General features: G+C 53.1%; 6 protein-coding genes across 6 annotated transcripts; 4 read left to right on the top strand and 2 right to left on the bottom strand.

Moving 5' to 3' along the window:
• Window positions 1-4,221: 4,221 nt before the first annotated feature.
• PG986_013174 (pyruvate carboxylase) lies at window positions 4,222-8,137 on the top strand (the record flags this gene model as incomplete). The annotated part of the gene is made up of 6 exons (XM_066849396.1): window positions 4,222-4,489; window positions 4,558-4,677; window positions 4,751-4,812; window positions 4,880-6,725; window positions 6,777-7,786; window positions 7,844-8,137. The coding sequence occupies 6 exons, from the start codon at window positions 4,222-4,224 to the stop codon at window positions 8,135-8,137; spliced, it is 3,600 nt and encodes a 1,199-aa protein (XP_066693539.1).
• A 1,712-nt stretch (window positions 8,138-9,849) lies between these two features.
• Window positions 9,850-10,814, bottom strand: PG986_013173 (uncharacterized protein; the record flags this gene model as incomplete). The annotated part of the gene is made up of 4 exons (XM_066849395.1): window positions 9,850-9,966; window positions 10,077-10,487; window positions 10,548-10,619; window positions 10,791-10,814. The coding sequence occupies 4 exons, from the start codon at window positions 10,812-10,814 to the stop codon at window positions 9,850-9,852; spliced, it is 624 nt and encodes a 207-aa protein (XP_066693538.1).
• A 556-nt stretch (window positions 10,815-11,370) lies between these two features.
• On the top strand, window positions 11,371-12,023 carry PG986_013172 (60S ribosomal protein uL5; the record flags this gene model as incomplete). The annotated part of the gene is made up of 3 exons (XM_066849394.1): window positions 11,371-11,373; window positions 11,436-11,574; window positions 11,647-12,023. 3 exons carry the CDS (start codon window positions 11,371-11,373, stop codon window positions 12,021-12,023), a joined length of 519 nt encoding a protein of 172 aa, XP_066693537.1.
• Window positions 12,024-14,594: 2,571 nt separating this feature from the next.
• On the top strand, window positions 14,595-16,381 carry PG986_013171 (uncharacterized protein; the record flags this gene model as incomplete). Its single annotated transcript, XM_066849393.1, has 2 exons — window positions 14,595-15,137; window positions 16,061-16,381. 2 exons carry the CDS (start codon window positions 14,595-14,597, stop codon window positions 16,379-16,381), a joined length of 864 nt encoding a protein of 287 aa, XP_066693536.1.
• Window positions 16,382-17,185: 804 nt separating this feature from the next.
• On the top strand, window positions 17,186-18,328 carry PG986_013170 (uncharacterized protein; the record flags this gene model as incomplete). Its single annotated transcript, XM_066849392.1, has 3 exons — window positions 17,186-17,428; window positions 17,688-18,117; window positions 18,270-18,328. The coding sequence occupies 3 exons, from the start codon at window positions 17,186-17,188 to the stop codon at window positions 18,326-18,328; spliced, it is 732 nt and encodes a 243-aa protein (XP_066693535.1).
• A 619-nt stretch (window positions 18,329-18,947) lies between these two features.
• PG986_013169 (C2 domain-containing protein) lies at window positions 18,948-23,599 on the bottom strand (the record flags this gene model as incomplete). The annotated part of the gene is made up of 4 exons (XM_066849391.1): window positions 18,948-20,291; window positions 20,345-21,760; window positions 21,828-23,339; window positions 23,408-23,599. 4 exons carry the CDS (start codon window positions 23,597-23,599, stop codon window positions 18,948-18,950), a joined length of 4,464 nt encoding a protein of 1,487 aa, XP_066693534.1.
• Window positions 23,600-26,704: the final 3,105 nt, after the last annotated feature.

The raw sequence follows: 26,704 nt of genomic DNA, 5'->3' as shown, positions 1-26,704 counted from the left end.
GGCATATGTAGAAAGACAGAAAGAAAGGAGAAAAAGAAAGAAAAGAGCCAAGATTACCAGGCGTTGTTTCCACTCACCTCTGGCAGATCAGAAACAAAGCATATCTTCATCAACAGTGGGCAGCCTGCAGCTGTATCTTGCCCTGAAGGAGAGCTGTATCTTCTTGGCTTTGGCAAGCCAAGGCCTCTCACATACACACGTGTGTAGGTTTGGTTCGGCCCATCCCATACATGATGCAGATATGTACCGATTTAGAAGGCTGGGCTGGTTGCTCGCTCGGGAGTGATCAACCATTGACCTTGGACTTTTTACTTTTGGGTTGCCGTGCTAATAGTGCAGGCTGGAAAGGGCCTACCCGCCTTCCGCATGCCCGACGTTGCTTGGCCAGGCGTGGGATGCGTGCCTATAGGCTATCGTCCATCGGGATTGGTGGTCATCCTGCAGATGCATATCTAGATATGCGTCCAATCTGGTTAATTCCCAGTCAGGGATCTGCGTAGCCGGCCAAGACGGATGCGCGCAGTGTCATCAGCGCATCAATGTTTGCATCTTTGGCAAGTCAGGGCTGGTTTGCAGGTAGTATCTTCCTTGCGTGTTTGAGACCCTTTCCCCCGCCGGCTCGGAGACCGATGGGTTTGGTCATTGTGGTGAGCAAAGCTCCATGATCGGAACTTGCCTTGAGCCGTGGCCGGCGTTACTCACTTACACAGTACTGCCTTCATCAGCCTTAACTGGACTGGTTCCGCCGCCCGAACCCCGAAGTCGGGCCTAAACATCGTCGGTCTTGAGGCATGATGGCTCCGTGAACAAAAACACTACCATCGACCCATCTGTGTACGATCTAGCCGAGAGGAGAGGGCACACATTGGGGTGGCCAAGAGGAGAAAACGGTGGGCGGTCAGACGGGCGAGCAGTTTTTTTTCTCACAAAGGGTATACGTATGTTGTTGACATGTTGTCCAGATTCGCAAGATAGGAGCGGCCGCGGCTGGATGCATTGGACGGTGCTTGGCAGAGCTTGCCAAGGTGAGATGCGAGTTTCGAGCCGCTCGAATGATGAAGCAGGCTGCTCCTAGCTTGTCGATGCCACTGAGATGGATCCATTCAGGACGAAGGTTTTTAAATAGCGCAGAAACAGGCATGGATGCTTACATGTAGAAACAAACGACGCCCGGAGCACATGGAAGCTCCCCACTGTTGTGTTTTGCCCGTCCAGCGTCCAGCGGCCACCGGCAGTGGAGGTGAGTTGCCAGGTGCTGTCCATATCATATGTGGTAACTGACAGTTCTGACACCGACAAAGGAGGTGACAATAGGGTAGTAACATGGCAACGGGCTGAACCAGCATGCACCGATTTGATACGTACACCGCCGGAGGGGGAAAGCCATGTAAGATCAACAAGCGAACCCTTGATCCGTTTGCTGGCCCGTTCTGTCCACTACCGAAACAGTCCCATGGCCACGGCATCGCTCGCTTGTTATCCGCGGCTTCAGGGTCGAATAAGGCCATGCAGAAGGCCATGGACCTGGTGACCATGGGTGAGTCAAGCTTGAGGTTCTTTTTTTTATTTTTTATTAAGCGCCTATCCCTGGTCGTCTGGTGAGGTACGTACTGTTGTATGTATGTATAGTCTGTCGGCCAAGCAGGCCAGGTAGTATCGAGAGGTATCCGCTTCGTCGACCAGGAACACGATCGCCCGCCAAGAAAGTTAGCTATGCCGAGGGCTGGCTCTTGGCTTGTTTAACAACTTCGTCTTGGCTGCCACTGGCTTGTGTTTCCTCGGCTGAATAGGAGTTGACCCCCATCAGAGGTTTGCGTCTCGGTCGCAGGCGATGGGTCCTTCGGTACTTACTTACTGTGTGTAGTAGGCCATTCATTATGGCAGAGCACAAAAAGGATTATGCAATGTTTATGCCAATGTCGTGTTGTTGCGTTTAGTCAAGTTGCAGAGCGGAGCGACTCGACCCCTCCACGGGCGAGGACGAGACCCGGTGTGGTGGATGGTTTCGATGAGTTGCCTACCATACCTACGGTAGTCCATAGCTAGCAGCAGCTGAGGTAGACCGAGTCTAGTTAGATGGGCAGTCCGAAGCGGAGGCGCGGGATTAGTTGCACATAATAGAGTCTCGTCACGGAGACATAAAAGCAACTACAACGTTTATCAGCACCTCGGCTGATTGGCTGGAGAGCAGACAGCAGAGTCAATCGCGGATACCAAGGGACTGGTAGGTTCCCCAATTATTCTGATTGCCTACTGCCTCTGGTGCAGCATGACGCGACTGCAGAAACGAATGCAGGCTCCGTCTGCTAAGCCCATTGGCCCCCCTACATAGGCACGTTGAAGAGACCAGTCAACCAGTCTGGTGTGTGTCTGGAGGGGAGGGAGGGACGGAGTTACGCACTGTCCGTGGGTGTCCAGCCAAGACCACCATGACGAAATGAGGTTTCTCGACTGTGTTTCTCTCCGAGCAGAATCCCGAGGACGACGGACAGAATAATGCTAGACAAGCAGGGGCAGAAAAAGATGCCAAGAGGGACCACAAACAGAAGGGAAGGGCCGGTGTTGCAATGAATCCAATGATCGACTCTGCTGTGGTCGTTCCTTGTTGCGCGAGCTGGCGAGCTGATGAGAGCGAGGGAGCGAACAACCCCGCCAAAGCATACATACTCAGGACTCAGGCCCAGAGAGACCCACCACAGCAATAATTGAGCAATAAGAGGCCCAGATCAAGGCAGGTCTAGAGTTGTGAAACCCCGCCATCTTGGAGCTCGGACAGGGTTTGTAGCCGTACATAGATAGCTATTTGACAGAACCGACAGCTCGAGGTTTAAGGTGAGCTGTGAGGTAATCCCTCAGCAAATCTGGTACTACGCTGGAGGCTAGCCGACGATATAATTGATCCTAAAGTCAATTCCCCGAGGACGGACGGGTACTAACCTCGTCTCACAACCTCCAACAACTGCTCTTCGTCGTCCACAAGAGTCAGATGTTGGAAGCTTGTATTCCGCACGTGCTTTCCGTAGGCAGCTGTGTTGTCCAGCCAGTGTACCAACCGTTATGAGGGGCAATCCTGAAGCAGCCATTTATAGCGGTGGAGCTGTCCGTGACCGGGAAGAACAAAATCATCGTAGGAAGTTGCTATTTATGTACGGTTAGATGCCTACCTGGGGTTCCAAGTGTGGAGAGCAGCAACGCAAGCTACAGCAGCAAGCAGCCTATGCACAGCAGATGGCGATAGAGACACCAGATGCGGCATGTTTCCTTCAATGGATGTTTGCGCAACTGTGTCAAGCAGGGATGGGAAGGGCCAGAAAAGGACAAAGGGAGCTCTGGAAGAAAGTCCCACCCCAGGCCCCCCATGCATTGCAGCGCAGTGCGCCACGCGCATCCCGCACCTTTGCTAACTTTGGTTGTGTCTGTAGGTTATCTAAGGTTAGAAGGTGTATAGTCAGGACTCAGCAGGTGGGAAACAGGGTCCCTACGTGCCTACATGGATGGGTCCATCCGTCTGTACTGTACTGTATCATGAATGGTGCAGAGGAGGGACTGGAGAACGGCGGCGGCGGAGAGGAGGGCGAGTCTACCTCTCGACTCGATGTGACTAGTATCGCCCTAGCTGTTAAGATTATAAGATCCCCTTCCCCCCTCCCCCCCAAAAGCTGTCTTTCGTTCGCTCCTCTCTTGCTTCAAGTATTCCACTCGGGTCTTTCTCTTTCTTGCGTAATACCTACCAAGTCCCACAAGACAAGAGACGACGACGCTTCCTTCCGCTCACACCCAGGAAAGAAGAAATTACCCTCTGTCTTGGTGAGACAACACCACAGGGCCAGAAGGACTTGCGTGACCCCACGTTTCTTCCCTCCTTGGCGAAGCAGCTACGCACCCTGACTAGCTAGTGCTCAGCCATTCACCTCGACGCAAACCGCATACCGTCAGCTACCAACCAACGAGCTCGAGACGCTCTGACTGACACCCCCCACCAACAACAAACCCTACGGCTGGCCGTTGAGACCTCAACAACACGACGACACCTCAGGTATTTTATTCTATATTCACTTATCTATTTCCTTTCCCACTCGGTCATTCCGAAGGGTCTGTCTGTCTGTTCAAGGCTCTCCATCCTACTCCGCGGGCTTTGCCTTCTAACATCTTCTTCTTCCTCCCTACGTAGTTCGCTCGCTTTCCTCCAGCCTCATCCAAATCGCCTCTCTGGGAGACAAGATGGCCGAGCTCCCGGACCTCAAGGACTTGAAGGCCGGCGGCCCTGAAGGTGCTGTTGACGAAGATGTCTTCGAGGAGGGCATGGCGCCTAAGGAAGCCCAGACAGTGCACCACATTCGCGCCAACAGCTCCATCATGCAGCTCAAGAAGCTCCTGGTGGCTAACCGAGGCGAAATCCCCATCCGTATCTTCCGAACCGCCCACGAGCTGTCTCTTCACACAATCGCAGTCTTCAGTTATGAAGACAGACTGAGCATGCATCGGCAAAGTAAGTGTTGCTGCCATCGCCAACTAGCATGCCAACCGGACGGCGCTAATTTGTTATCTTCCACACAGAGGCCGACGAAGCCTACGTCATTGGCAAGCGCGGACAGTACACCCCGGTCGGTGCTTATCTGGCCGGCGACGAGATCATCAAGATCGCTCTGGAGCATGGTGCTCAAATGATTCACCCGGGTAAGTAGACTGCATTTACCAAGGCAATTTTTGGGGGCTCTTCTTGTGATATGCCGCTAACTTTTGATCCGAGGTTATGGTTTCTTGTCCGAGAACGCCGAGTTTGCCCGCAACGTCGAGAAAAACGGTCTGATCGTAAGTTTGGAGAACCCTTGCCTTCTTCTGGCTGGGCATTACTGATTGCCTCGCTTGCGTTCTACAGTTCGTCGGGCCTTCTCCCGATGTCATTGACTCCCTCGGCGACAAGGTTTCGGCACGCACACTGGCTCTCAAGGCCAATGTCCCCGTTGTCCCCGGTACCGAAGGCGCTGTGGCCACTTTCGAGGAGGTCAAGAGCTTCACGGATGAATATGGTTTCCCCATCATCATCAAGGCCGCTTACGGCGGTGGTGGCCGTGGAATGCGAGTAGTTCGAGACCAGGCTAGCCTGAAGGAGTCGTTCGAGCGCGCTGTTTCCGAGGCAAAATCGTCCTTCGGTAACGGCACTGTCTTCGTCGAACGGTTCCTGGACAAGCCCAAGCACATTGAGGTCCAGCTTCTCGGAGATAACCATGGAAACATTGTGCATCTGTTCGAGCGTGACTGCTCTGTTCAACGTCGCCACCAGAAAGTCGTCGAGATTGCACCCGCCAAGGACCTTCCTGCTGCAACCCGCGATGCCATCTTGAACGATGCTGTCAAGCTGGCCAAGTCGGTCAACTACCGAAATGCCGGTACTGCTGAGTTCTTGGTCGACCAGCAAAACCGCTACTACTTCATTGAGATCAACCCTCGTATTCAGGTCGAGCACACAATCACCGAGGAGATCACTGGTATCGATATCGTTGCCGCTCAGATCCAAATCGCCGCTGGCGCCACACTCCAACAACTTGGATTGACTCAAGACAGAATCTCCACGCGAGGTTTTGCGATTCAGTGCCGAATCACAACAGAAGATCCCGCAAAGCAATTCCAGCCCGACACTGGAAAGATTGAAGTCTACCGATCTGCCGGCGGCAATGGTGTCCGTCTTGATGGTGGTAATGGATTTGCCGGTGCTGTCATCACCCCCTACTACGACTCTATGTTGGTCAAGTGCACATGCTTGGGTTCTACATACGAGATCGCCCGCCGGAAGATCCTTCGAGCTCTCGTTGAGTTCCGTATCCGTGGCGTGAAGACCAACATTCCCTTCCTGGCCTCTCTGCTTACCCACCCTACCTTCATTGACGGCAACTGTTGGACCACTTTCATCGACGATACCCCGCAGCTGTTTGATCTCATTGGCAGCCAGAACCGAGCCCAGAAGTTGCTGGCATACCTCGGCGACCTCGCTGTCAATGGAAGCAGCATCAAGGGCCAAGTCGGCGAGCCCAAGCTCAAGAGTGATATTATCATCCCTGAGCTGTTCAACGATGACGGTTCCAAGCTCGATGTCTCGCAGCCTTGCCAGAAGGGTTGGAGAAACATCCTCCTGGAGCAAGGCCCTAAGGCGTTTGCCAAGGCTGTGCGCGACTACAAGGGCACTCTGCTGATGGACACAACCTGGCGTGATGCACACCAGTCGCTCCTGGCTACTCGTGTGCGAACAGTTGATCTGCTTGGCATTGCGAGGGAGACCAGCCATGCTCTATCAAACCTGTACAGTCTGGAATGCTGGGGTGGTGCTACCTTTGATGTCGCCATGCGCTTCCTCTACGAAGATCCTTGGGACCGACTTCGCAAGATGCGCAAGCTCGTACCTAACATTCCCTTCCAGATGCTGCTGCGTGGAGCCAATGGTGTGGCGTACGCCTCGCTGCCTGACAACGCTATCGACCATTTCGTCAAGCAAGCAAAGGACAACGGTGTCGATATCTTCCGAGTATTCGATGCTCTAAACGACGTTGAGCAGCTACGTGTTGGCATTTTAGCAGTGAAGAAGGCTGGTGGGGTGGCTGAAGGTACTGTGTGTTACAGCGGTGACATGTTGAATCCCAAGAAGAAGTACAACTTGGAGTACTACATGAACCTCATTGAGAAGCTCGTCGAGATGGACATCGATATACTTTCTCTTAAAGACATGGCCGGCCAGTAATCCTCTCATCCTTTGGACGTCGTCCAGACTAACATTTCTCCAGGCGTCCTCAAACCGCGAGCTGCAACTCTTCTTGTTGGTGCCATCCGCAAGAAGTACCCAGACCTTCCCATTCACGTCCACACTCATGATTCCGCCGGCACGGGCGTAGCGGCGATGGTAGCATGTGCCCAGGCAGGCGCCGATGTCGTGGACGCAGCCACGGACAGCTTGAGCGGCATGACTTCCCAACCTAGCATCAATGCCATCATCGCATCTTTGGAGGGCAGTGACTTCGAATCTGGCCTCAACCCCGCCCACGTTCGAGCCCTCGACGCCTACTGGGCTCAACTGCGCCTTCTTTACTCACCCTTTGAGGCGCATCTTGCTGGTCCTGACCCAGAGGTCTACGAGCATGAAATCCCTGGCGGCCAACTCACCAATATGATGTTCCAAGCTCAGCAGCTCGGTCTTGGTTCGCAATGGGCCGAAACCAAGAAGGCCTACGAGCATGCCAACGAACTTCTTGGTGACATTGTCAAGGTCACACCTACCTCCAAGGTTGTTGGTGACCTCGCACAATTCATGGTCTCCAACAAGCTGTCTTCCCAGGATGTCATCGACCGCGCAGAGGAACTTGATTTCCCTGGCTCTGTTCTCGAGTTCCTTGAGGGTATGATGGGTCAGCCCTACGGCGGATTCCCTGAGCCTCTTCGCTCCAAGGCTCTTCGCAACCGTCGCAAGTTCGACAAGCGACCCGGTCTCTACCTTGACCCTGTCGACTTCAAGAAGGTTCGCACTGAGATTGGCCAGAAGTGGGGAACCGTGACGGAGTGCGATGTGGCATCTCACGTGATGTACCCCAAAGTATTCGAGGACTACAAGAAGTTCATCCAGAAGTACGGTGATCTTTCTGTTCTGCCCACCAAGTACTTCCTCACTGCCCCTAAGATTGGCGAGGAGTTCCATGTCGAACTTGAGAAGGGCAAGGTCCTGATCCTCAAGCTCCTTGCTGTAGGGCCCTTGTCTGAGAACACTGGTCAGAGAGAGGTCTTCTATGAAGTTAATGGAGAAGTAAGTTATACCTTGAGACCAGTAACGTGTTGGTTAGATGCTAACTCAATAACTTAGGTTCGTCAGGTGTCAGTGGTCGACAACAAGTCCAGTGTCGAGAATGTCAGCCGACCCAAGGCAGACCCGGCTGATAGCAGCCAAGTACCCGCGCCTATGTCAGGCGTGTTGGTTGAGATGCGTGTCAAGGAAGGTTCCGATGTTATGAAGGGAGACCCGATCGCCGTCTTGTCTGCCATGAAGATGGAGATGGTTATCTCCGCTCCTCACAATGGCAAGGTTACCGGCCTGGAGGTCAAGGAGGGAGATAGTGTGGATGGCAGCGATCTTGTGTGCAAGATCACAAAGGCCTAAGGTGTTTGACGAATTATGCCCTTTGATTTCATAGTTATTACTAGCCTACCTTACGAACAAGGACAGTAGACATTACTTCAGACCATTCAATGCAATAGCCAGTGACTATTTTACTTTTTCGGAATTGATATACCTGGTTGTGAACTCAGGTCTAGACAGTAGATATAACGCCAGAGCTTCTTCGTACATCACCAGTCTCCAGATTGTACGCATGTCTTGCCTAAAGGGCTAAGAGGATCGAAGCCGTGTATGTTTACAACGCTCCTAAATTGTAGACTATTAAGCTGAGTTTTAGACCCCTGAGCTGAGTTCTAAACCTCTAAAAAGGAGACCTCTGAGAAGGAGAACTCTGATAGCAAGACCTCTGAGATTAAAGCCCCTGAGTTTTGAACCCCCGAGTTCCGAAACCCCGAGTTCTGAAACCCTGAGCTTTAACCCCAGCGCCGACCTCCGACTTTTTCGAATTAATAATTTCGAATTATAAAAACTTGATTCAGCTTCGGTAAAATTAGGATAAAACGAATTCGAGTTTTTCAAGAAGCATAACGAACATACCAAGAATTTCGAAGTTATTATATTTTATATTTAAAAGATCAACGAAAAGACCTTGCAAGGGCTTATCTAGAGCGAGAGGTCGTGACAGCCAAAAAGTCGAGCCTCGTCAGACCTCGATTAAAGCGGTGCCTGAGGGAGTTCCCCACGAAGCAGGAGTTTACCCACGATACACTGATCAACCTAAAGCACCCCTCTGAGTACCAAGATGCAGACATGCAGTTGGACTGCTACAGAGGACCAGGATACAATTTGGGGCGTCCTTTGCCTGGCTCGTGACGTAGGCAAGCTCATGTATGCATTCTCGGTGCTCGTTGAGCGCATGTTACAGGCCTCTGGCACCCGTTGTCTCCGGACAGTGCGAAAAGGCCAGTGGCTCGCTAGATTCAAAGACTCGCGACGGGATTTTACACCCGGTTTGGCCCATGGTCCGAGCCTCATCGCAGAGCCAAAGCCATGAAAGATCTGGAGGTTGGTCAAAAAGGACCTGTTCTGCAGATCGACGATCTAGGCCCAAGCATGAAGCACGAAGTCTTGGCCTGTATCATGGAGCATCTGGACGATGGCAAGGGGGGTACGACGCCCATTTGGAAGGCCTTCGTATACCCCGTAGACATGGGGTACACGTCTGACAGGCCCATGGATTGCAAGCATACGCGAGAGGCTGGATGGTTTTGGAGAGATGGCATTGGCCGATTTACCCTATGGCGGCCTGGCAACGGACAATTTTGACTGCTTATCGCCATAACAGATTTCAGCTTGACGAAAACAGGGAAAGACTAAATTTCAGATAGTGGCTTTCTAATACGATCATGGGGCGTAATTATTACGAAAATATCGCGGGAATATTATTATACACAGCCGTGACTATCAAAATAATATATTAGCTTGAGTCTATATCGGATGTACCATATATATGCCCTATAGAAAGCGCCAAAGGTGTTATATATATAATATAGGCTACACATGCATATAGGCAGCCTTGTTACCAAAGCAATATTGGGTAAATAAAACATTAGGACATGTTGTGATATCATTTCATTCATTTGGTAGACTGAGAACTAATCCCGGCAATGCGGGCGGCGCATTGACAATGCAGCTCGATACACTTTTCTTCGTACCTGCAACCTGAACGCCGGTGGTATCTGTTTTGTCCTTGATTACAGGACCAATTCAACTCTTTGAGGTGGCCAACTCCCCACGTCAGAATCATCGTCGTCCAGGGGGTTGAAACCTGGCGGGGGAGCGCCCGCACCACCAGGGAAGCCAGGGGGTGGCTGGAAGCCAGTATTCGGGGGAATCCTGCGGGAGGGAAGCCGCCAGGGGGAAGCCAGGAGCCGGGGCTGTAAGTTGTTAGCTATGCGTTCAATCAGGGTTACTAGCGTACTAGCGGGGAGGACTCACGACCGCCTCTGCCCGGGCCGAAACCGGGGGCACCAGGGAACTGAGGAGGGAATGCAGGCGCACCAGCACCAACACCGGCAGCAGGTCCCGCAAGAGATGTAGGGGCAGCACCTCGGCCAGCCGGACGTGCTACACCGGGGCCTGAAGTAAGAGCGGTAGGGAGGCCGGTTGCGGCAGCCTTTCCGAGACGTGTGCTGGGATCGGCGGGGGGTGCAGACTCGACCGACAGTGAGACAATCTGGGCACCTCGCACAATGGTCAGACCAAGTGTGCGCTTCTCTTCGGATTCGATGGTCTGTGTCGCTGAGCCGGATGCGCCAGGGGCTGCGGGCTTGTTCTGCTTTCGCTTCACGCGTCGAAACTCTTCGGTATCGGCAAGGACGAGGTTCATGTGCTAAAGGTCCGGTTAGTGGCTGTACTGAGAGAGCGCTGTTGGAGGTTGAAGAAGAGGTACCTTATCGAAAGCAAGCATCTGTCCAGTCATTTGGCGGCCGTCCATCAACGTGACTCTCATCCGGTAGTTGATCTGTAGCAGCTGTCAGTACTGATTGCTTGATAAGGGTCGCGAAAAGACGCGTTATTGGACGCGAATTCGATACTGGGAGAGGGTACGTACGTAACCGGCCTAAAATAACACGTCTGGTCAGCCTGCGATGTCAACGTCGAAGCCTTGAAGCGCTGGAGGGGAGCAGCTCACCATCTTGCCCTGTTTGTTCGACATGCTTGCGACGAGTTGCCCCGGGGGACTTCTCTGGCTTTGCAAAAAATTGGTATGTGTGTTTTGCGAAGCCGTGCTTGACTTCTGCGAGATCTCGGGCTGCGTTGGCAGGCACTTTGGAGAGATCGCGACTTTTGGGTGGTATGAAGAGGCCGAGATAAAATATTGGGACGAGGCAAGGCCAGGCACACGACGACTAAGGTTCGAGCAAGCAAGGCTGAAAAAGGGTCCGCTTGCAATTGGCCAGGCAGGTCCTTGCTCCAAGCTCCAGCTCGAGCTCCTGTCTAGGCTAGCCGTTTCAAGACTAGCGTATCTAGCTCTCGTCGCCCACCGCTTGCATTCAATTCAATGCTCACTGCTGCTCCAGATCTGCAAAGCCACCTTTCTAAGCCACAGGGCAGAGAAGCCCTTCTTCACCCAAGAAATTTCGCTGGATCCCGAAACTGCAACTTTTCGATCTCTGGAACTTTTCGTTAAGGCCGACCGACCGGACAGACAGCACCGCCAAACACCACATCACCAGAATTTCCGCTCGTCAACCACTAACACAACAGCCAAAATGGTACGTACATGCCAATTGAAAACCGGCAGTCGAACCAGCATGCTAATTCGATGATGCTGCAGTCTGAGAAGGCCCAGAACCCCATGCGCGAGCTTCGCATCCAGAAGCTCGTTCTCAACATCTCCGTTGGCGAGTCTGGTGATAGACTCACTCGTGCCGCCAAGGTGCTCGAGCAGCTGAGCGGTCAGACCCCTGTCTACAGTACGTTACCCTCATCGCGCCTCTTGCCATGAAACCCTTTTCGCATATTGACCGTTCTCTCTCCCTTTCCAGGCAAGGCCCGCTACACCGTCCGAACCTTCGGTATCCGACGTAACGAGAAGATCGCTGTCCACGTTACCGTCCGTGGCCCCAAGGCCGAGGAGATTCTCGAGCGTGGCCTCAAGGTCAAGGAGTACGAGCTGCGCAAGCGCAACTTCAGCGAGACCGGCAACTTCGGTTTCGGTATCTCCGAGCACATCGATCTCGGTATCAAGTACGACCCCGCCATCGGTATCTACGGCATGGACTTCTACTGCTGCATGACCCGCCCCGGTGAGCGCGTCACCCGCCGCCGCCGCTGCAAGAGCAGAATCGGTGCCTCTCACCGCATCAACCGTGACGAGACCGTCAAGTGGTTCAAGTCTCGCTTCGATGGTATTGTCCGATAAATCATCCGCCCTGGCATGGGAAGATGTGGTGGACGAACAAGAAAGAAAAAATGATTGAACGCGGAGGCTCATGGCGTTGGCTGGATTTGTTACCTTTGATGCACCCGGATTTTGGGGACACTATTGCATTCTCGTGTACATCGCGATCTATCGGCGAGTTCATCTCGCCAACCCAGCAGACTTTAATCGAGTCAGCAACGGCCTCAGAGACCGACCGGCATCATGCCGGCTTTTCCTACATGTTTCTTTCTCCGTTTGTGAATCAATTGACATTCTGTGACTCCCGCTTTTGAGAGTTATGCAAGCCTCTTCTTGACACCCACTGGGAACTGCTGCGTTTCTGTCGCTTGTTAATATGTGCCTATCTAGTAAACGATGGGTTACGGCTGCGCTGGATATTTGATACAGGCAATGACCACACGCGGTTCAGACGTCTGAATAAGTGATTCCAAGCACGACGGCAACACAGAAGATGGCGTCGGGTGGTTATGATCAGAGCGATTGCCCCTTTCTTGCAAGCTATATGTCGTGGCGCCTGGCAAACTCATCTCCTTCACAGGTATTGCGTATAAGCTCCGCTTCTTATGTATTGGCTTAGTGGCATACGTAGTTCAATCCTACATACGAAACTGATTAAGTCAGTCGATCAAAATGCAACTGTGAATTGTCCCAAGTGGCATATGCCTCCTTCTGGCCAACAAAGTTGGAAGGAGCGAGTTGGAGGTAGGCAATTGCCTACCTAACCTGGAAGCAGTACAATCAATGCGAGAAGGTGCCTTCCATTGATACCACTTGGCAGTGTGCCTTCAATGTTCTTTCCGTCATTTCCATTTGAGCATAAGTCGGCTCAATTGGCGAACTTGATTCCAGCCTGGCATCTCTGCTTCACATCATCCCACTGTCGAACTACGCTTGTTCCAGACTGGAGGCCTTTCCGAGAATTCTGATCCTTCATCCGCGATTCGGCAATCGTTCCTCCTTTCCAACCTTTTCAATTAGTTCATAATTGTCATATGAGTGCACCTGCTTGTGGTTTCTGCCGTCACTGCACTGCTGTATCTGTCACTCCTAGCTAAGGCACGGGGACTGTTTTCGTGGCCCCTTCCCTGGCGTGAACGGCTTGCCTCGCCAACATCATTCAATCAAGTCTGCACAAAAGGCTGGATGGTTGGTACCTCTTGAACTCGAGTACCAGAGCAACACTAGTCTGTATTTGCAATTAGAGGCAGCTGCCCAAGACCTTACATCGGTGCAAGATCGGATTCTGCAACTGAGCAGGTCGACATTCTTACCTGTGCATTGAGTCTGTGAGTAATCCCTGATCGGACCCTTTTCTTCTTGTTCTCTCTCTCTCTCTCTCTCTCTCTCTCTCTCTCTCTCTCTCTCTCCCTCTCTCTCTCTCTCTCTCTCTGGGTGACCTCACCTGGTAGAGACGTTTGTCACTTCCGTGAAGCAACATATTGACTGATTACTTCCTTAGGTGGCGATTGCTGTTTCTACTGTCACAGTATGCCTGGCGGCAAAACCAAGCATGTTCTGGGGGCGAATGGCCTTTTCAGTTCACAACCCAAGGCTGCGGGAAACAGCAGTCGAGCGAGCAGTGCTGTATCAGACGAAGACGAAGCCATTATGGGGTACGCTGAGGATGACCCGGCATCTCAAAACTCACAATGGCGTCCTGAAGCGGTATCAAGTCCTCGAAGCGCTTCGTGTAGGTCTAATGCGAACAGGACCAAGGACCAACTCCCCACAGAGCAAGTAATCCAAGAAGAAGATTTCTCGGATGACGCAGGTGCTACAATCACGTCGGGAAAGACACCGAATGCTCCACATCAGACTCGCGGACAAGACCAATCCTTGGCGGACGCAAGTGAGTCGGATGTACATAAGAATTTGGTCGAGTCCGAGGAGCTAGACTTCAGTGACGATATCGATGGCACGAAGAGTGAAGAATCGGCCAAAAGTTTTGGTGATGAAGAATATATACCATCACAACGTTCAGCTGGCACGCGTTCCCAAAAGGCGCTAGGAGGCCCTGCTCGAGGTGTGAAGCAGAACTCAGTGCGGACTGGGAGTGTTCACGTTTCCAAAGACGGAGACCATGCGTCGGCTGAAAGAGTAACCACAGGCGAATCAGAGATGTTTCAGGCTACGTCAGCTGGTAGAACAACACGGGTCATGCCTTCCAAAAGACGAGTTGCGAAGAGACCATTCCCATCAGACAATGACGATGGAAACGACGCCTCCCCGAGCAAGGCACACACAGCAATCTCAGCCACCACAGGTTCCAAGGTCGGCGTCAAAGACAAGAACGTCCCAGAGGCCCAAACTCGCCGCATTAAACAGAAGGGGTCGAATTTTGTCAATCCAGATGATCCCTTCGGAATTGAGGGTTCTCCTGAGCCTGACACCAAGCAGGCCCCTCCAGCCGGACGCTCACGCAAGACAACTAATCCAAGAGCGAACAGTAACAGTCAAGGGGTACGCAGATTTCCCCAAAGCCAGCATGCAGCTCCTAGAGCAGAAAACGTCCGAAAAGGCAAGCCGACCGTGAAAAGTTCGCGGGAAATCATGTCCGATGATGTTGAAGACGACGACGAGCCTCCTTTGTCTCTCAACGCACCAGTAACCAAACCGAACTCGAAGAAGAGACGGAGCTCCCCACAGGGCTACGGGTCACGGCCCAAGAAGCCCAAAGGCCCAGAATCCAACTTCCTCTTCGGGGACAGAGATAGCATTACTGTACAACCCAATTCCAAAGCACGTACAGACCCGAAACAGTTCTCCCCGGGCCAAAATGTGGACCATATAGAAATTTCATCAGATGCACCAAGCTCGGATGAAGCTGTAGAGCATTTGCAACTTGAGGATGCCAACAGCGCCGAACCTGCTGCGCAGCAGAAAAAGCAGCAGTTGACCGCCAATGATTCGTTCACAGTCAACAATTCCCTCGAAGCCCCGACCAGGAAACCGAAGGAAGCCAACACATCTTCGTATACATTGCCTGTTTCTCCCCCACATCAGCTGAACGCGCCATCACATCCCGGCAATGATGGCTTCATAGGGAACGCAGCCAATTATGACTCTATCGTGAAGGCTCCATCGCGACTTAGAGTGGTACCAACGGTACACGGAACAGGAGGCAGAAACAAGGATGCAAAAGCACAACAGAACCATTCACTGGTTCGGAGTGGCAAAGATGCAATTCGTGTACCAGAGAATGAGGATAGTAGCACCCTGCTTTCTGTTCCGCTGTCAAGAGACAAGACCTCCAACGACCTTGACCCCTTTGCTGATCCTCGCAACTCCGAAGAAGACAAGGGGGCTCCAAATCGACTTCCACCCTCACAATCGGTGAGAGACACCATATCATATGGTCCACGGCCTCAGAAAGCAGCCACAGCGGTTGTGGTCCAGGCCGATCCTTCCAACGATAACTATGCTGCTGCCAACTGTTGGGACTCGCGGGCTACTCAGAGCGCAGCTGCTCGGCCAACACATCTGCCCTCGACATACCCTCAACCGAGAAGCGACCATGTGGCTCATCAATATGGCTACAACCCTTTGGGGCAGCGTATACAGCGACAACATGAGACCATAAATGCTGGAAATGTCCATGCCCGGTTCTCACAGCCAGAGTCACAACAAGACTTTTCGGCTCAGTTGAATCCAAAGACCCAAGAGTACAGCCATAGGTTCGCGGCTATGCAATCCCTTCGTCGTGGCAATACCCAAACCCAACCTTTCATGCCATCCCCTCGGCGAGAGAACTCTCCTGGCCGCCTCAACGTTACATCAACGGAGTTCATATCACCCGAAATTCAGGATCAGCTTGGCCGTCGAAGTCGACAAAACAACCAAGGCTATGAGAACAATGCTGATGGCATACAGCCAAGAACCTCTACAGAGAAAATTAGAAACCGGTGTGACGATCTTGTAGATGGCGCCAGTGAAGGAATAGCAGCAGTGTTGCATGATGTTGTGACTGTAAGTTATACGTATCAATTTGACTCGACGGCTTCTAATTCTGCCTATAGGCTATCCACCGCCAGCTTGCCCCAAAACAAGACATTATACAAGACGTTGTCCGAGAGTATGATCGTGGTGGCAGCAAGATTACAGCGACTCTTCTGAAACGTCAACGAGGAGAGTTCGAGCCTACAGTCAACACGTTCCATGGGAGCTTTCAAACCATGTCGAAGACGTTTGCCAGAGCCGCTCAAGGTATTGAAGCAGAAGAGAAAGCTGCTACTGGGAAGACGGAAGCCTTCGAAAACAGCTACAAGAAACGAAAGCAGCATATGTGCAAACTTCGAGAAGCCATCCGAGAAAACCTGGTTAAGCCAGGTACGGTCTGAGCCAGCGAGAGGCTGTTAGACGTCCAAAACTAGTCGACCGTGTAATTGCACAGAAATTACAGGCCTAACTTGCTCTGATACATCATGTCTTCTTCCTCGAGAAGACTGAGTATTCGGTTGTGTGGAGGGAACGAAGCTGGGGCAATGTGGAAGGGAAGTCGGCTCGGTACTTGTCCAAGCTGTATTACTATTCTACAATGTTTATTGGTGGAGGTTATATTGCTATTGCTTGGTGGAAGTATTTCTTTGCTTGGGTGGTGAGCAACTGCGGAGGTATGTCAAGTAATTTTCCTAGAGCTGCACATGTCCTGTATCGCTAGTCACTTTCACCAATGAAATACCACGAGAAGCCTGCCAACTCTACTTAGTGAGTTCCGATGCCTTTCAGTCCCTTAGCTTACGCCTTAATCAAACCCGAATGGACGACTGGGGCAGCTGACGATACACTGCTTAAGCCACAGTTGGATTGGTTGGAGATGGACCGGGCTACCCATGATAGCTAGCAGCACGTTTGCAAAGGGTGTCATGATTGTCCAATCGCTGAGGAAGCTCACAGAAGATCGTGTTACCCCCTTGGCACGGCCCAGTCCGCCCGGTATCAACCACTTTGCCCCCTCTCAAGGCCTGCATGGGTGTCGTATAATATAGTAAAGAGTAGCATGTCATAACACATCACCCCTCGGGTGTCCAGATGTATCCTATGTCTCTTTTCTGCCTGTCATGAAGAGCATTACTCCCAAGCCTTTCCAAGGCGAGGTCAGTTTATGACAACGCTCATCGCAGCTGGGCTTTCGCTTTGCTCACATGCCTCAGCAACCACGGCGGCGGCAGCAGTCTGTCGTCAGCAGCGTCGTAAGCAGGCTGGGTTTCGCCCTCATGCACGGCCTCACCCTGCCCTACTACCGCTTCTTCCGGCAGAACACGCTGCTGCCCATCCTGGCTATCGCCAAGGCCATCGACGTGCGCAGGGATGAGGAGGAGATCCGCTCCATGGTGGCCCGGTGGCGGGCGAGGAAGCTCTATGAACTGCACTACATCCAGATTGCGGTGAGATTCCTCCTATACATCTGTCCAGCTAGCAAGGAAAGCAAAATGGCTGATTTGAACTTTTTTGATAGGGAACAAACACTCCTGTCCGGCGCAGTCATAGGATGTTTCTCATGGGCACCCCGTGACCATGAGCATTGGGTAAGTGTATCCAGAAATATCCAGACTGTCGCTGCGCTTTCATCCACTATGGTGAAGAGAGAAGATGAACACTTCGAGCACGTGACTGACTGGAGTACTTTCCTATCGGTCCATTCAGCTAGGACCGGCCGCCTGGTACTCCTGCCTCATCCTATCCCTCTTCGCCATCTCGCTCTCGTCTTCCGAGGCCTTCACCCTCACCAACTTCAGAGCGCCAGGGCCAATATTGGTGGAGCAGCCGCCGCTCTCATCCAACCTCCACGCAGAAGTGTCGATGATCATCCGCCTCGAGCAAGGCCTAGGGGACGGGGAGCAGGACCAGAGGCAACGCACGGCGGCCGCATCTCCCGACGACAGGGAGAAGGACAAAGCCGCCTCGCCGCCGCCGCCGCCACCGCCGGCACGGGCGCTCGTGCGCTGGAACATGGTCTTCACGTGGCAGGCGCCCATGGCTGCTGTCCTACTCCGTCGTCGTGTTCCCGACGGGCGTGACTGTCTACGTCTGCACACCCTTGTACGCCGACGACGGCTCCTTGGGCGGAAGAGCGGTACGTATACCAAGTTCGCTGCCCCGTCTTCCCTCAGATCTGCACTTTTCCCTCAACCTCTACTGCTTTCTTCAATGCCTCCATGATCGAATTGCTAATGCGTGGTTCCAAGGCGGCATATTTTTACCTGTCGTGGTTCTCCGTGGCGGCAGCAGTCTTCGTGTGGTGCTCTTTCTGGGCCTACAAGTTTGTGGACCTCGATCATGTATGATTTTGTTGGAAGAAAGCAAGTAAAGGTCAGCATCAAGTGATCATACGGCATTGTTGTTTTGAGTGCTCAACCGGCGTTCAATCGGGATGACCAAGCTACCCCCAACTGTTTGAAGTCGGAGTAGTCTGTATATTTCAGGGGACGGTCGTGGGTGTACCCTTTGGGGGGAATCAGACAAGCAGGAGCTAGGACGACTCAAACTGATAGTTGAAACGAGAATATATCTACCCGCTTTTGATGCGATGAGGATTGCATATATTATATGTTACGTCCGCAGCCAAAAGTAGGTAGCGGAGGTATCAGAAGCAGCAGCGACATAAGAGATTCGTGTCATAGACCTTTTTGAAAGGCAATAGCAAATGATAAAAGAGAATCAAACCGCGAAAAATCAAACAGTACCTAGTTACAAAAGACCAGCCATTAGAACTCCGTCCATCCATGATATCCCACCCTCCCCATCCATTCCTTTTGGGGCCCAACTCCCGGCGCTTATTATAATAGTAATCGTTTTCTTGGCTAGCATTTAATCGAGCCCATGCGACTTGACCAGCCCCATCTGCTTCATCCGGGCACCCTCTCCGGGCGAGCTGGCGCTACTCGGAGGTCCACGCTGGCGCAACTAGCTGGGCGTGGTCTCGCGACCGGGCCTGGTCTCCTTCTTGGAGAGAAAGCTGCGCCTCATCGTGTTCCCACCGCGCGGGCTATCGCTGCTTGTCGTCGGTCGAGGCTGGTTCTCCGTGAACGAGCTCTTGATGACGACGGCTCCAGTCCCGACCTTGATCTCCTTCTCTCCGCCTGACTGTGTGTCGTCGACAAAGTACAACGCCTCGCCCAGGTCGTCGTCGCTGCCGAACGTGTGATGACCCTTGACCTCAAGGCGGAACTGAGTGTCTGCCGTGCACGTGTGCTTGAAAGTCTCGTCGTACTGGATTTGACTTGTGGCCGACTCGTGGTGCTTGGTCTTTCCAACGACCTTCTCCTTGGGTGCCAGCTGCCGAATTATCACGTAAGCATCTGCCGACGGCGGGAAACCTGTCGCAGAGACCACGGTGAAGGTAGCAGTGCCTGCTCCCGCAGCACCTGGTGCCATACTATGCACGGACATGCCACCCATGCTTGTGGTGCGTTGATGGTGGTTGCTGTGCGAGGACGAGGGCGGGGTCTCGGGCGACTCATTGCCATCGAGGCGGGGCCCAGTAGACCGCCTCAGGCCCGGGGCAGGCGCAGAAGCTTCTCCCCCGTTGGTTACGATGGATGGGACGTCGATGTTGTTGGGTGGCATCAGGGCACCGTTGCTGTCCTCCTCCTTCTTTCCACGGAATCCCCGTCGAAGGAACGAGGCACCCTTGCCGACACCGTGTCCGACCACGCCAGCCACCGCAGCGCCTCCCTTGATGGGAGCACCTGCCACTCCGGTAACGATCCTGCCAGGCGCTCCGAACGTTCCAGAGAAGGTGCCCGTGCCCATGCGTGTGCGTGTGACGTAGTCAGGTCGGAAAAGTAGTCGGATGCGGATTGAACCAGACTTTCCGTCGAGGAGGAGCTTCATTTCCTTTGCCTTGAAAGGATCAAGTTGCTCCAGGTTGATGTCTGCTCCACCGAGGAAGTCGGGCTTGTCCGCGAAGTCATAGTCGTACACATTGACATGGAATTTGGCGGCAGTACGGGATGGTACGGCTATTTCAAAGAACTCATTCCAGACCGGGTCAAGCGTCTTCTTTTGCGTCTTCGTCTTGTAGATATCTTGGCCGTTGAGTTCGAATCGGGCGTACGGGTCACTCTTGCCGTTGGAATCGGCAGCAGGCAGTCCAGCCGCGTCTAGAACGTCGACGCGGAGGTTGCCCATATTGTTGATACTTTCGCTGGGATCGAGTTCCATCCGCACAGGGATGTACTTCAGGCTGACCTTGATCCAAGTTCCTCGATTCTCGTCGTCTTTGAACTTCAATATAGTAGGGTTGTTCTGGCATGGATTAGTAACGGTGCAACAGATACGGGGACGATCATTCGACTTACCAAGCATTGCTTGAGAGTATCCAGAGTGTTTCCGGTGAGACGTGCAATCGTATGGTCCTCATCACGCTCTTCTCCGGGCTTTTCCTTCTTTTCTCGGACCTTGAGCGTCAATCTGGAGAAGTCGAGCTCGCGGATGAAGCAATCACCAATCTCATCAAACTTGTGTGCTTTGTGCTTGGCTGAACCAGATACGTACGAAGGGAACAGCATGTCGTCCACGTAGACCTCAACATGAGAACCACCCTTGGGCATTTCAGCCTCCATAAAATGGAAGATGAGGAAGCCCGACTCGTACTTGAGTAGTTCCTCGGGTGTAAGTCGGATCTTCGGGACTTGTCTGGCTGCATCGCGAGATTTGCGATCCGAGAATGTTGGAGACGTTGGCGTTATCGGCTGCATGGCCGGTGACAGGGGTGCGCCTTGGCCATTCTGCGTTGGTTTCCTCTCCAGCGCAGTAATCTTTCCGGCATCCGCGGAGCGAGTGTGCTCGAGATCGTTCTTCGATTCTTCGGCTGCTGCTGCCGCTGCCGCTGCCGCTGCCGCTGCGGCCGCCTCTTCCTCCTCCTCATCCTCGGGATCAGCGACATTCAAGCAAGGGTAGAACGATGCGGTATAGCAAAGGACACCTTTAGCGATGCCCTTTCCATGCAAGCGGAGGCCATCCTCGAGAAGTGGCTTTCTATCGTTGACAAGGTATTCACCATTTTCGTCTTGATGGATATAGTCACTGGCCATTAGCTCGACGAGACCCAGGCTGCGATCCTTGCCCATTTTCTCGGAGTCCATAACTTCCAAAGTGAGGCGATCCCGCGACGAGTGCATCGGGACGTATACAACTTCGTCGAACTCGGGGCTGAGCGTGTTGCGATGCGTCACAGTCCGGCCCTTTTCAATGCCAGATAGTACCACGCGAACATAAGGATCCGATTTACCCATAGTCTCGAAGTTCCGAAGCTCGCGAGCGTTCTTGAAATGCAAACGCATAACACCGATAGGCGTCTGATAGCCACCAGTGCCGACCAAGTCGCCTGTCACGGCAACGGGCTTCCATTGCGCAGTAACCTTGATACGTCCAGAGCTGACGCCCGATAGGTTGTACCAGTCCTTGCCCTGCTCCATCATCTCAAGCAGGTCTTCCAGCTTGATCTGATAGGTACCGACAAGCTGGTCACCAGCGAGTTCTCGGTCATCCTTGATCGCGATTCCCAACTTGGCATTCTTTCTGTCGGAGATGAGGATCTCCTTGTAGCCATCATCCCAGATGGGGTTATTGGTGCGCTTGAGCTTCTTGGTGTGGTGAATCTCCTTGCCGTTGAGAAGCAGAGCAGCATAGGGGTTCAGGAGTCCAACCATGCTCTTGCTGGCGTCAAGGTCCTTGGCTTGGTGAAGCGTGAAGCGGAGAATACCAGTGTTGGTCTCAGGGGGGTGGCTCCACCTTACCGTCAGGCAACGTAGTTTCCTCCAGAACTGGGAAAAAGCGAACATCGGCGGAGACTACACCACGAGCCTTTCCGTTGGACATGACCTCGAGGCGCTCGTTCTCGAATACGTTAAACTCTTCCAGTTGGTCCAGCTGGAAAGAAGCGATTCCAAGCTCCTTGTCCTTTCGGATATCATTGTAGTCGAAAATCTCCAGGTCGAGACTGTCATGGAACGAGCTGATAATGACGTACTTGGTTTCGTTCCAACGAGGATTGGATGTATCTTTGATCGTCTTGGTCCGGGCGAGCTCTCCACGTCGGCTCAGCGAGACGATGACGTACGGGTCTACAGTGCCAGCAAAGTTATCGGGGTTCTTCAGGCCTTGGGCGCCATGAAGCGTAACCGCAACGACACCGATTGCTTGGTCGACCGGCGTTCCAGCCAGCATCTTGGCGACTTCGATGGGGAACACGTTGGGGTGGTACATCATCGGCTGCAAGTTTCCGTGGATCTGTTCAAGGATGAAGCTCTCAAGACCAGGGATGAAGTTGATATCAAAACCAAACGTCTCTCCGCCCAGAGGCTTGCATACATAGTCAATCTCAGGCCGTCCCATGAAGCACATCTCTACCTTCTCGATGTGAGGGAAGGGGAATTGCAACTTGAGCTTGAGGCGCATAATGCCGGAAAATGCCATATCCTCGACGATAACATCGAGGCCTTTGCTTATCATGGCCTTTCCAACTCGAATTTCCAAGACAACCTTGGGATTGACCTTGTTCTTGATTTGCTTGGCGGTCATGTCAGCGGTATCATTAGGAGTAAAGCTGAACTTCCAATCCATGATAACCATGTCATCCTCGGCCTGCAGAGTCTTGACATGTTCCATACGCGGGGGCTTCGAGCCCAGAGTGAAAGTTTTCAGCTTCAGGCTGTCGAGAAAGGCCGGGGTTGCCGAGCTCAGGACTTGGTCGACCGAGTTGATGATGGTCTCAGCAAGTACTGGCTGGTAGATGGGCCAGAATTTAAGCATGAAAGCGTTGATCCATTCCAAGGACTCGGCATCCATATCCGTCTTCTTCATGAGCGACACCTCCCTCGTCACATCGTCTCGGAAATTGCGGCGAACCCTCCTGATGGACGTGCGGTAGTAGGTCGAACAGATTGCCATCACGATAAAGACCCAGGCTAAACCACCGCCTAGGACGGCCACCACCCAAGATGCCAGACAGGCGAAGATGATGACACCAGCATTGTGGTACCACTCTCCGTACATGTGGTCAGGTACCTTGCCCTCCAGCCAAGTCTGGTGGTCGAGCAAACTGTCGCCGGTCATGGGACTCTCGTGGGGCCAGCCGTACCGCTGCTGCCACCCTACGCGGGCAGCGATGTCTTCGGGCCTCTCCTCCTCGCTTGCGTCGTCTGTAAAGAGGTTTCCCTCCTTATCTTTCGGGACGTCGAGAGCATCAGCTCGGGAGGGCGAGGGCAGTTCGTAGTCGGCTTTGCTTCCGTCGTCGGCGTCAGTGACCACAGCCACAGCCTTGTGTTTTCGTCGCAGCTCGTCCGGCACAGCCTGGAGGTGGGGGAAAGATGAAGTCAGTAAACTTGGTTCGCGGTCGTGGGAAGGGCTGGGAGACTTACAGCTTTCGCTTGACGGCGCTTCTCCTCCGGACTGGCATCCGGGTCAAAGGTGTAAGCAGCCACGCCGGCATTCTTGCTCTCTTCCACCATCTTTTTCTGGGCATCTTCGGCGGTCACGTCGGACTCCGGGTTTTCGGCCGCCTCAATGGCGCCCTGCTGCTTGAGCTCGGCGGCTGATTGTTCCGTCGCCATTGCGACAGTGTGAGCGTGTGCAAGCAGAAAGCGCTTCGAAGGCACTGACTGGGCTGCTGTTCGGAACGTTGCTGGATCGATTGGGAGTGGAAGTTGGCAGTGGCTCAAGCCATATACCGGGTGTTGCTCCTTGTAAGCTTGGGCAGTAGTGTAGGGCTAGTGGTAAGCTTATTTCGATATGCTGCGAGGCGTCTGCAAATTGCCCTGCGGTCGTCCTGATTGAGGCCAATGGTTATATTCACCCTGGCAGCAGCTGGAGCAGGCCTTCTCGTAGTCTTTCGAAAGAGAAGGAGAGCAACAGACGGGGTGAAACGAGTTGCGCGGGTTGCCACGGTAGCTTTGACGGGACAGCACGTAAAGAAGGGGAGGGCGGAAGCAGAGGCGAGGAAAGGAAGAAGAAGAGGGGTTGGTAAACGAGAGGCGTAGAGGTTGGCGATAGCTGCAGAAGTAGGGAAAGAGTCAAAACAGAAGGGAGAAAAACAAAACAGGTTCTGCGAGTCAATGAGAGGTTTCGAAATGGCCAACCTCCGACTTGCTTGGTGGTAAGCGAACAGAAGCTGTCCTTTTCCAAGATCGAAAGCAAGGCAAGACGGCACACAGCCCCCCCCCGTGGCCAATTACCACGACACGGAGGTACCCAGGTAGTAAGTAGTACGACGCAACACTGCACAGCACAGCACAGCACAGCACTACACAATCCAACTCATTACCACATAGCACCACGCAGAGGTCTCGGCTACTTCATTGGGAAGTGCCCAGATTCAGATCGTGGCCTCCAAGCCCCGAACTACGTAATGCTTGCCGGGGGTGGACTTGGACGTGCGTCGTGCAGCTCCCAGCCAGCAGCGGGACCGGGACCGCTGATAATACTTGTAGTGCTCTCTCTCTCTCTCAGTTCCCATGCGCACGCAGCAGCAGCAGCAGCTTGGCTTGCTAGTTTCCGCCCAAAGCCCTATTTTGCACCAATCACGGCGGAAGAATACCACGAAACAGGGAGGCAGGCCATATCTCCAGGGGACAATGTATCAACTGAACCTACTACCTATGTCTTCTCCTTAGTGGGCTAGGCTGGCAGGCTGGCTAGTATGTACCGGGTCGCTAGCCCACTCCATACCTACCACATGCAGCGAGTGGACATTAATTGTGTAGGTGTGTACAAGGATGCCTGCCTTCTTCTCGATGCACATCTTCCCAGTATTCTGGACGGGCTAGGCAAAATCCGATGGCAGCGAGCAACTTGAGCAGCAGCAACAAGCAAAACCCCGACCCAACAGCTTGGTCCAGGTATAAGCAAGCATTGTCGTGAGTGGCCCATTCTTGCTGGATACCAGTATCTTGCAATTATTTAATCATTCTCACGACTTCCAAGGAAACCGGCACATTGATCACACTGATAGCGACACACGCTGCGGCACCATAGCCCCATAGCCAATGGTACGCGACGGCGTCATTGGCACTATTCCAGGGTATTGGTATTGGCTCCCACGAGCCCACGTCCGCCGGCGGCCTTGTTTCGATGGTGATTGCCTCTTATCCATTCTCGAAGGAAGAAAAAGGTCGGTTCTATTAGGTTCAATTCGACATGTAACATTCCGGGGTTATCGTCCCAGAGGCCGGCTGATTGCGTACCCAGCGAGCGCCCCGGGACACGGCACTTCAAGACGTTCCAAACTTACGACTCTTATCCGCTTGCTTCTGTGCCTGTGGATCGCCGGAAAGTGATCCAATTTCCAAGTCGACAGAAAAGATGATCTGAGCCAAATCTCAACCGAACCAGAACCAAAAAAAGAAGCCGGTAGCATCAGTCGATCGTCGCCCCTCCAAGCACATCTCACACAAGTATGTACGTCGGTGTAGACTCCGTATATACGCCTCCTTTCCTGTTTCCTGGCGTTCCTTCCCAACCCAAACCCCAACCCAAATCCATCGAACAACACCCCTGCCGCACATCGTTTTGTTTCGTCGCCGCACACTTGATGCCTGCCACCAACAGCCGACTATTGATGTGTAGCTTCCCTCATACATTGCATCGCGTGGAATGCAGTTGAGCAGCTCAGCTGGACATTCCGCGCCCGCTTGCGATTCCTCTGCGCAATCCCAAGATAGGACGACGGCTATTGTTATTTCAGTCCAGTGCACTGCACAGGCTGCCTCTCCTTTCTCAGCTCCACATGTAAATTAGGACCTGACAGAGCCGGTCCTGAGGGACCCAACTTGCGCCGAACTAGACCTGCACTACGCATTCACCCCGCCGGCAATCGGGTTCCATCAGTACAAGTGTAGCCCAGTATCTGTCCCGAGCGTCTCAGGATCAGACTGTCTATGTGCCACTCACCACCCCGTTCACCATTCTCACTTTGCGGTGTGGCTGGAAATGCAATGCAGGGTCGTGGGGGAAAGGACCTCGACCGTACGGCAGTACACACGTGCAGAAAAATACTGCCGAGAGCACTACCTACAACACTGCCCTGGTGGATCTTTGGGTCTTTAGAGTCAAAGGAGGGCTTATCGGTATTCGCGACATCCATCCATTCTCCTATTTCAAGGCCTCCTGATCGTGAGACGTCTCGTTTTGCTGTGTAGCACGAACACCACCCGCGCAGCTGGGACGCATCAGACAGACTGAGCACGTTTGAATGAAGCCTCTCTCTCTCTCTCTCAGTAGCGTGCATTTGCGTACAAACCAAAGCCACGCAGTGCGATGCTTTCGCGTGTGTGATACGCAGTACCAGAGCAGTGAACTGGGAAGTCGCCTGCACTTGCTACGGCACTGTTTCCCGAGCAGAAGAGTCGTCGTCTGACGGTCACGGCGTTCGGCGATCGTGGGGCTCGGTTCGGCAACCGTACTGGCTGGCCGCTGCTACCAAGCAACCACCTCGTACTCACAACTCATGAAGAATACCCATCATTGATACTTCGAGGAAGCAGTTAATATCAAAAGACCAGTTGAGAGATCATGTGGCTGTCGGAGCTCCCACAGCTATTGATAGACTAGTCGTTGACGCCATTGGTCCACCCCAGCTAACAAGGTTCATTTCCAAGCTAGCTCTGTTTGCCTTGACTTAGAACTAGACAAAGACAAAGGCTGCGGAGAGGGAGGTCACG

The sequence above is a fragment of the Apiospora aurea genome, assembly GCF_038362705.1.
Source record: "Apiospora aurea strain CBS 24483 chromosome Unknown utg000009l_segment0_segment0, whole genome shotgun sequence".
Taxonomy (NCBI): domain Eukaryota; kingdom Fungi; phylum Ascomycota; class Sordariomycetes; order Amphisphaeriales; family Apiosporaceae; genus Apiospora; species Apiospora aurea.
This window is presented reverse-complemented; position numbering and strand designations above follow the sequence as displayed.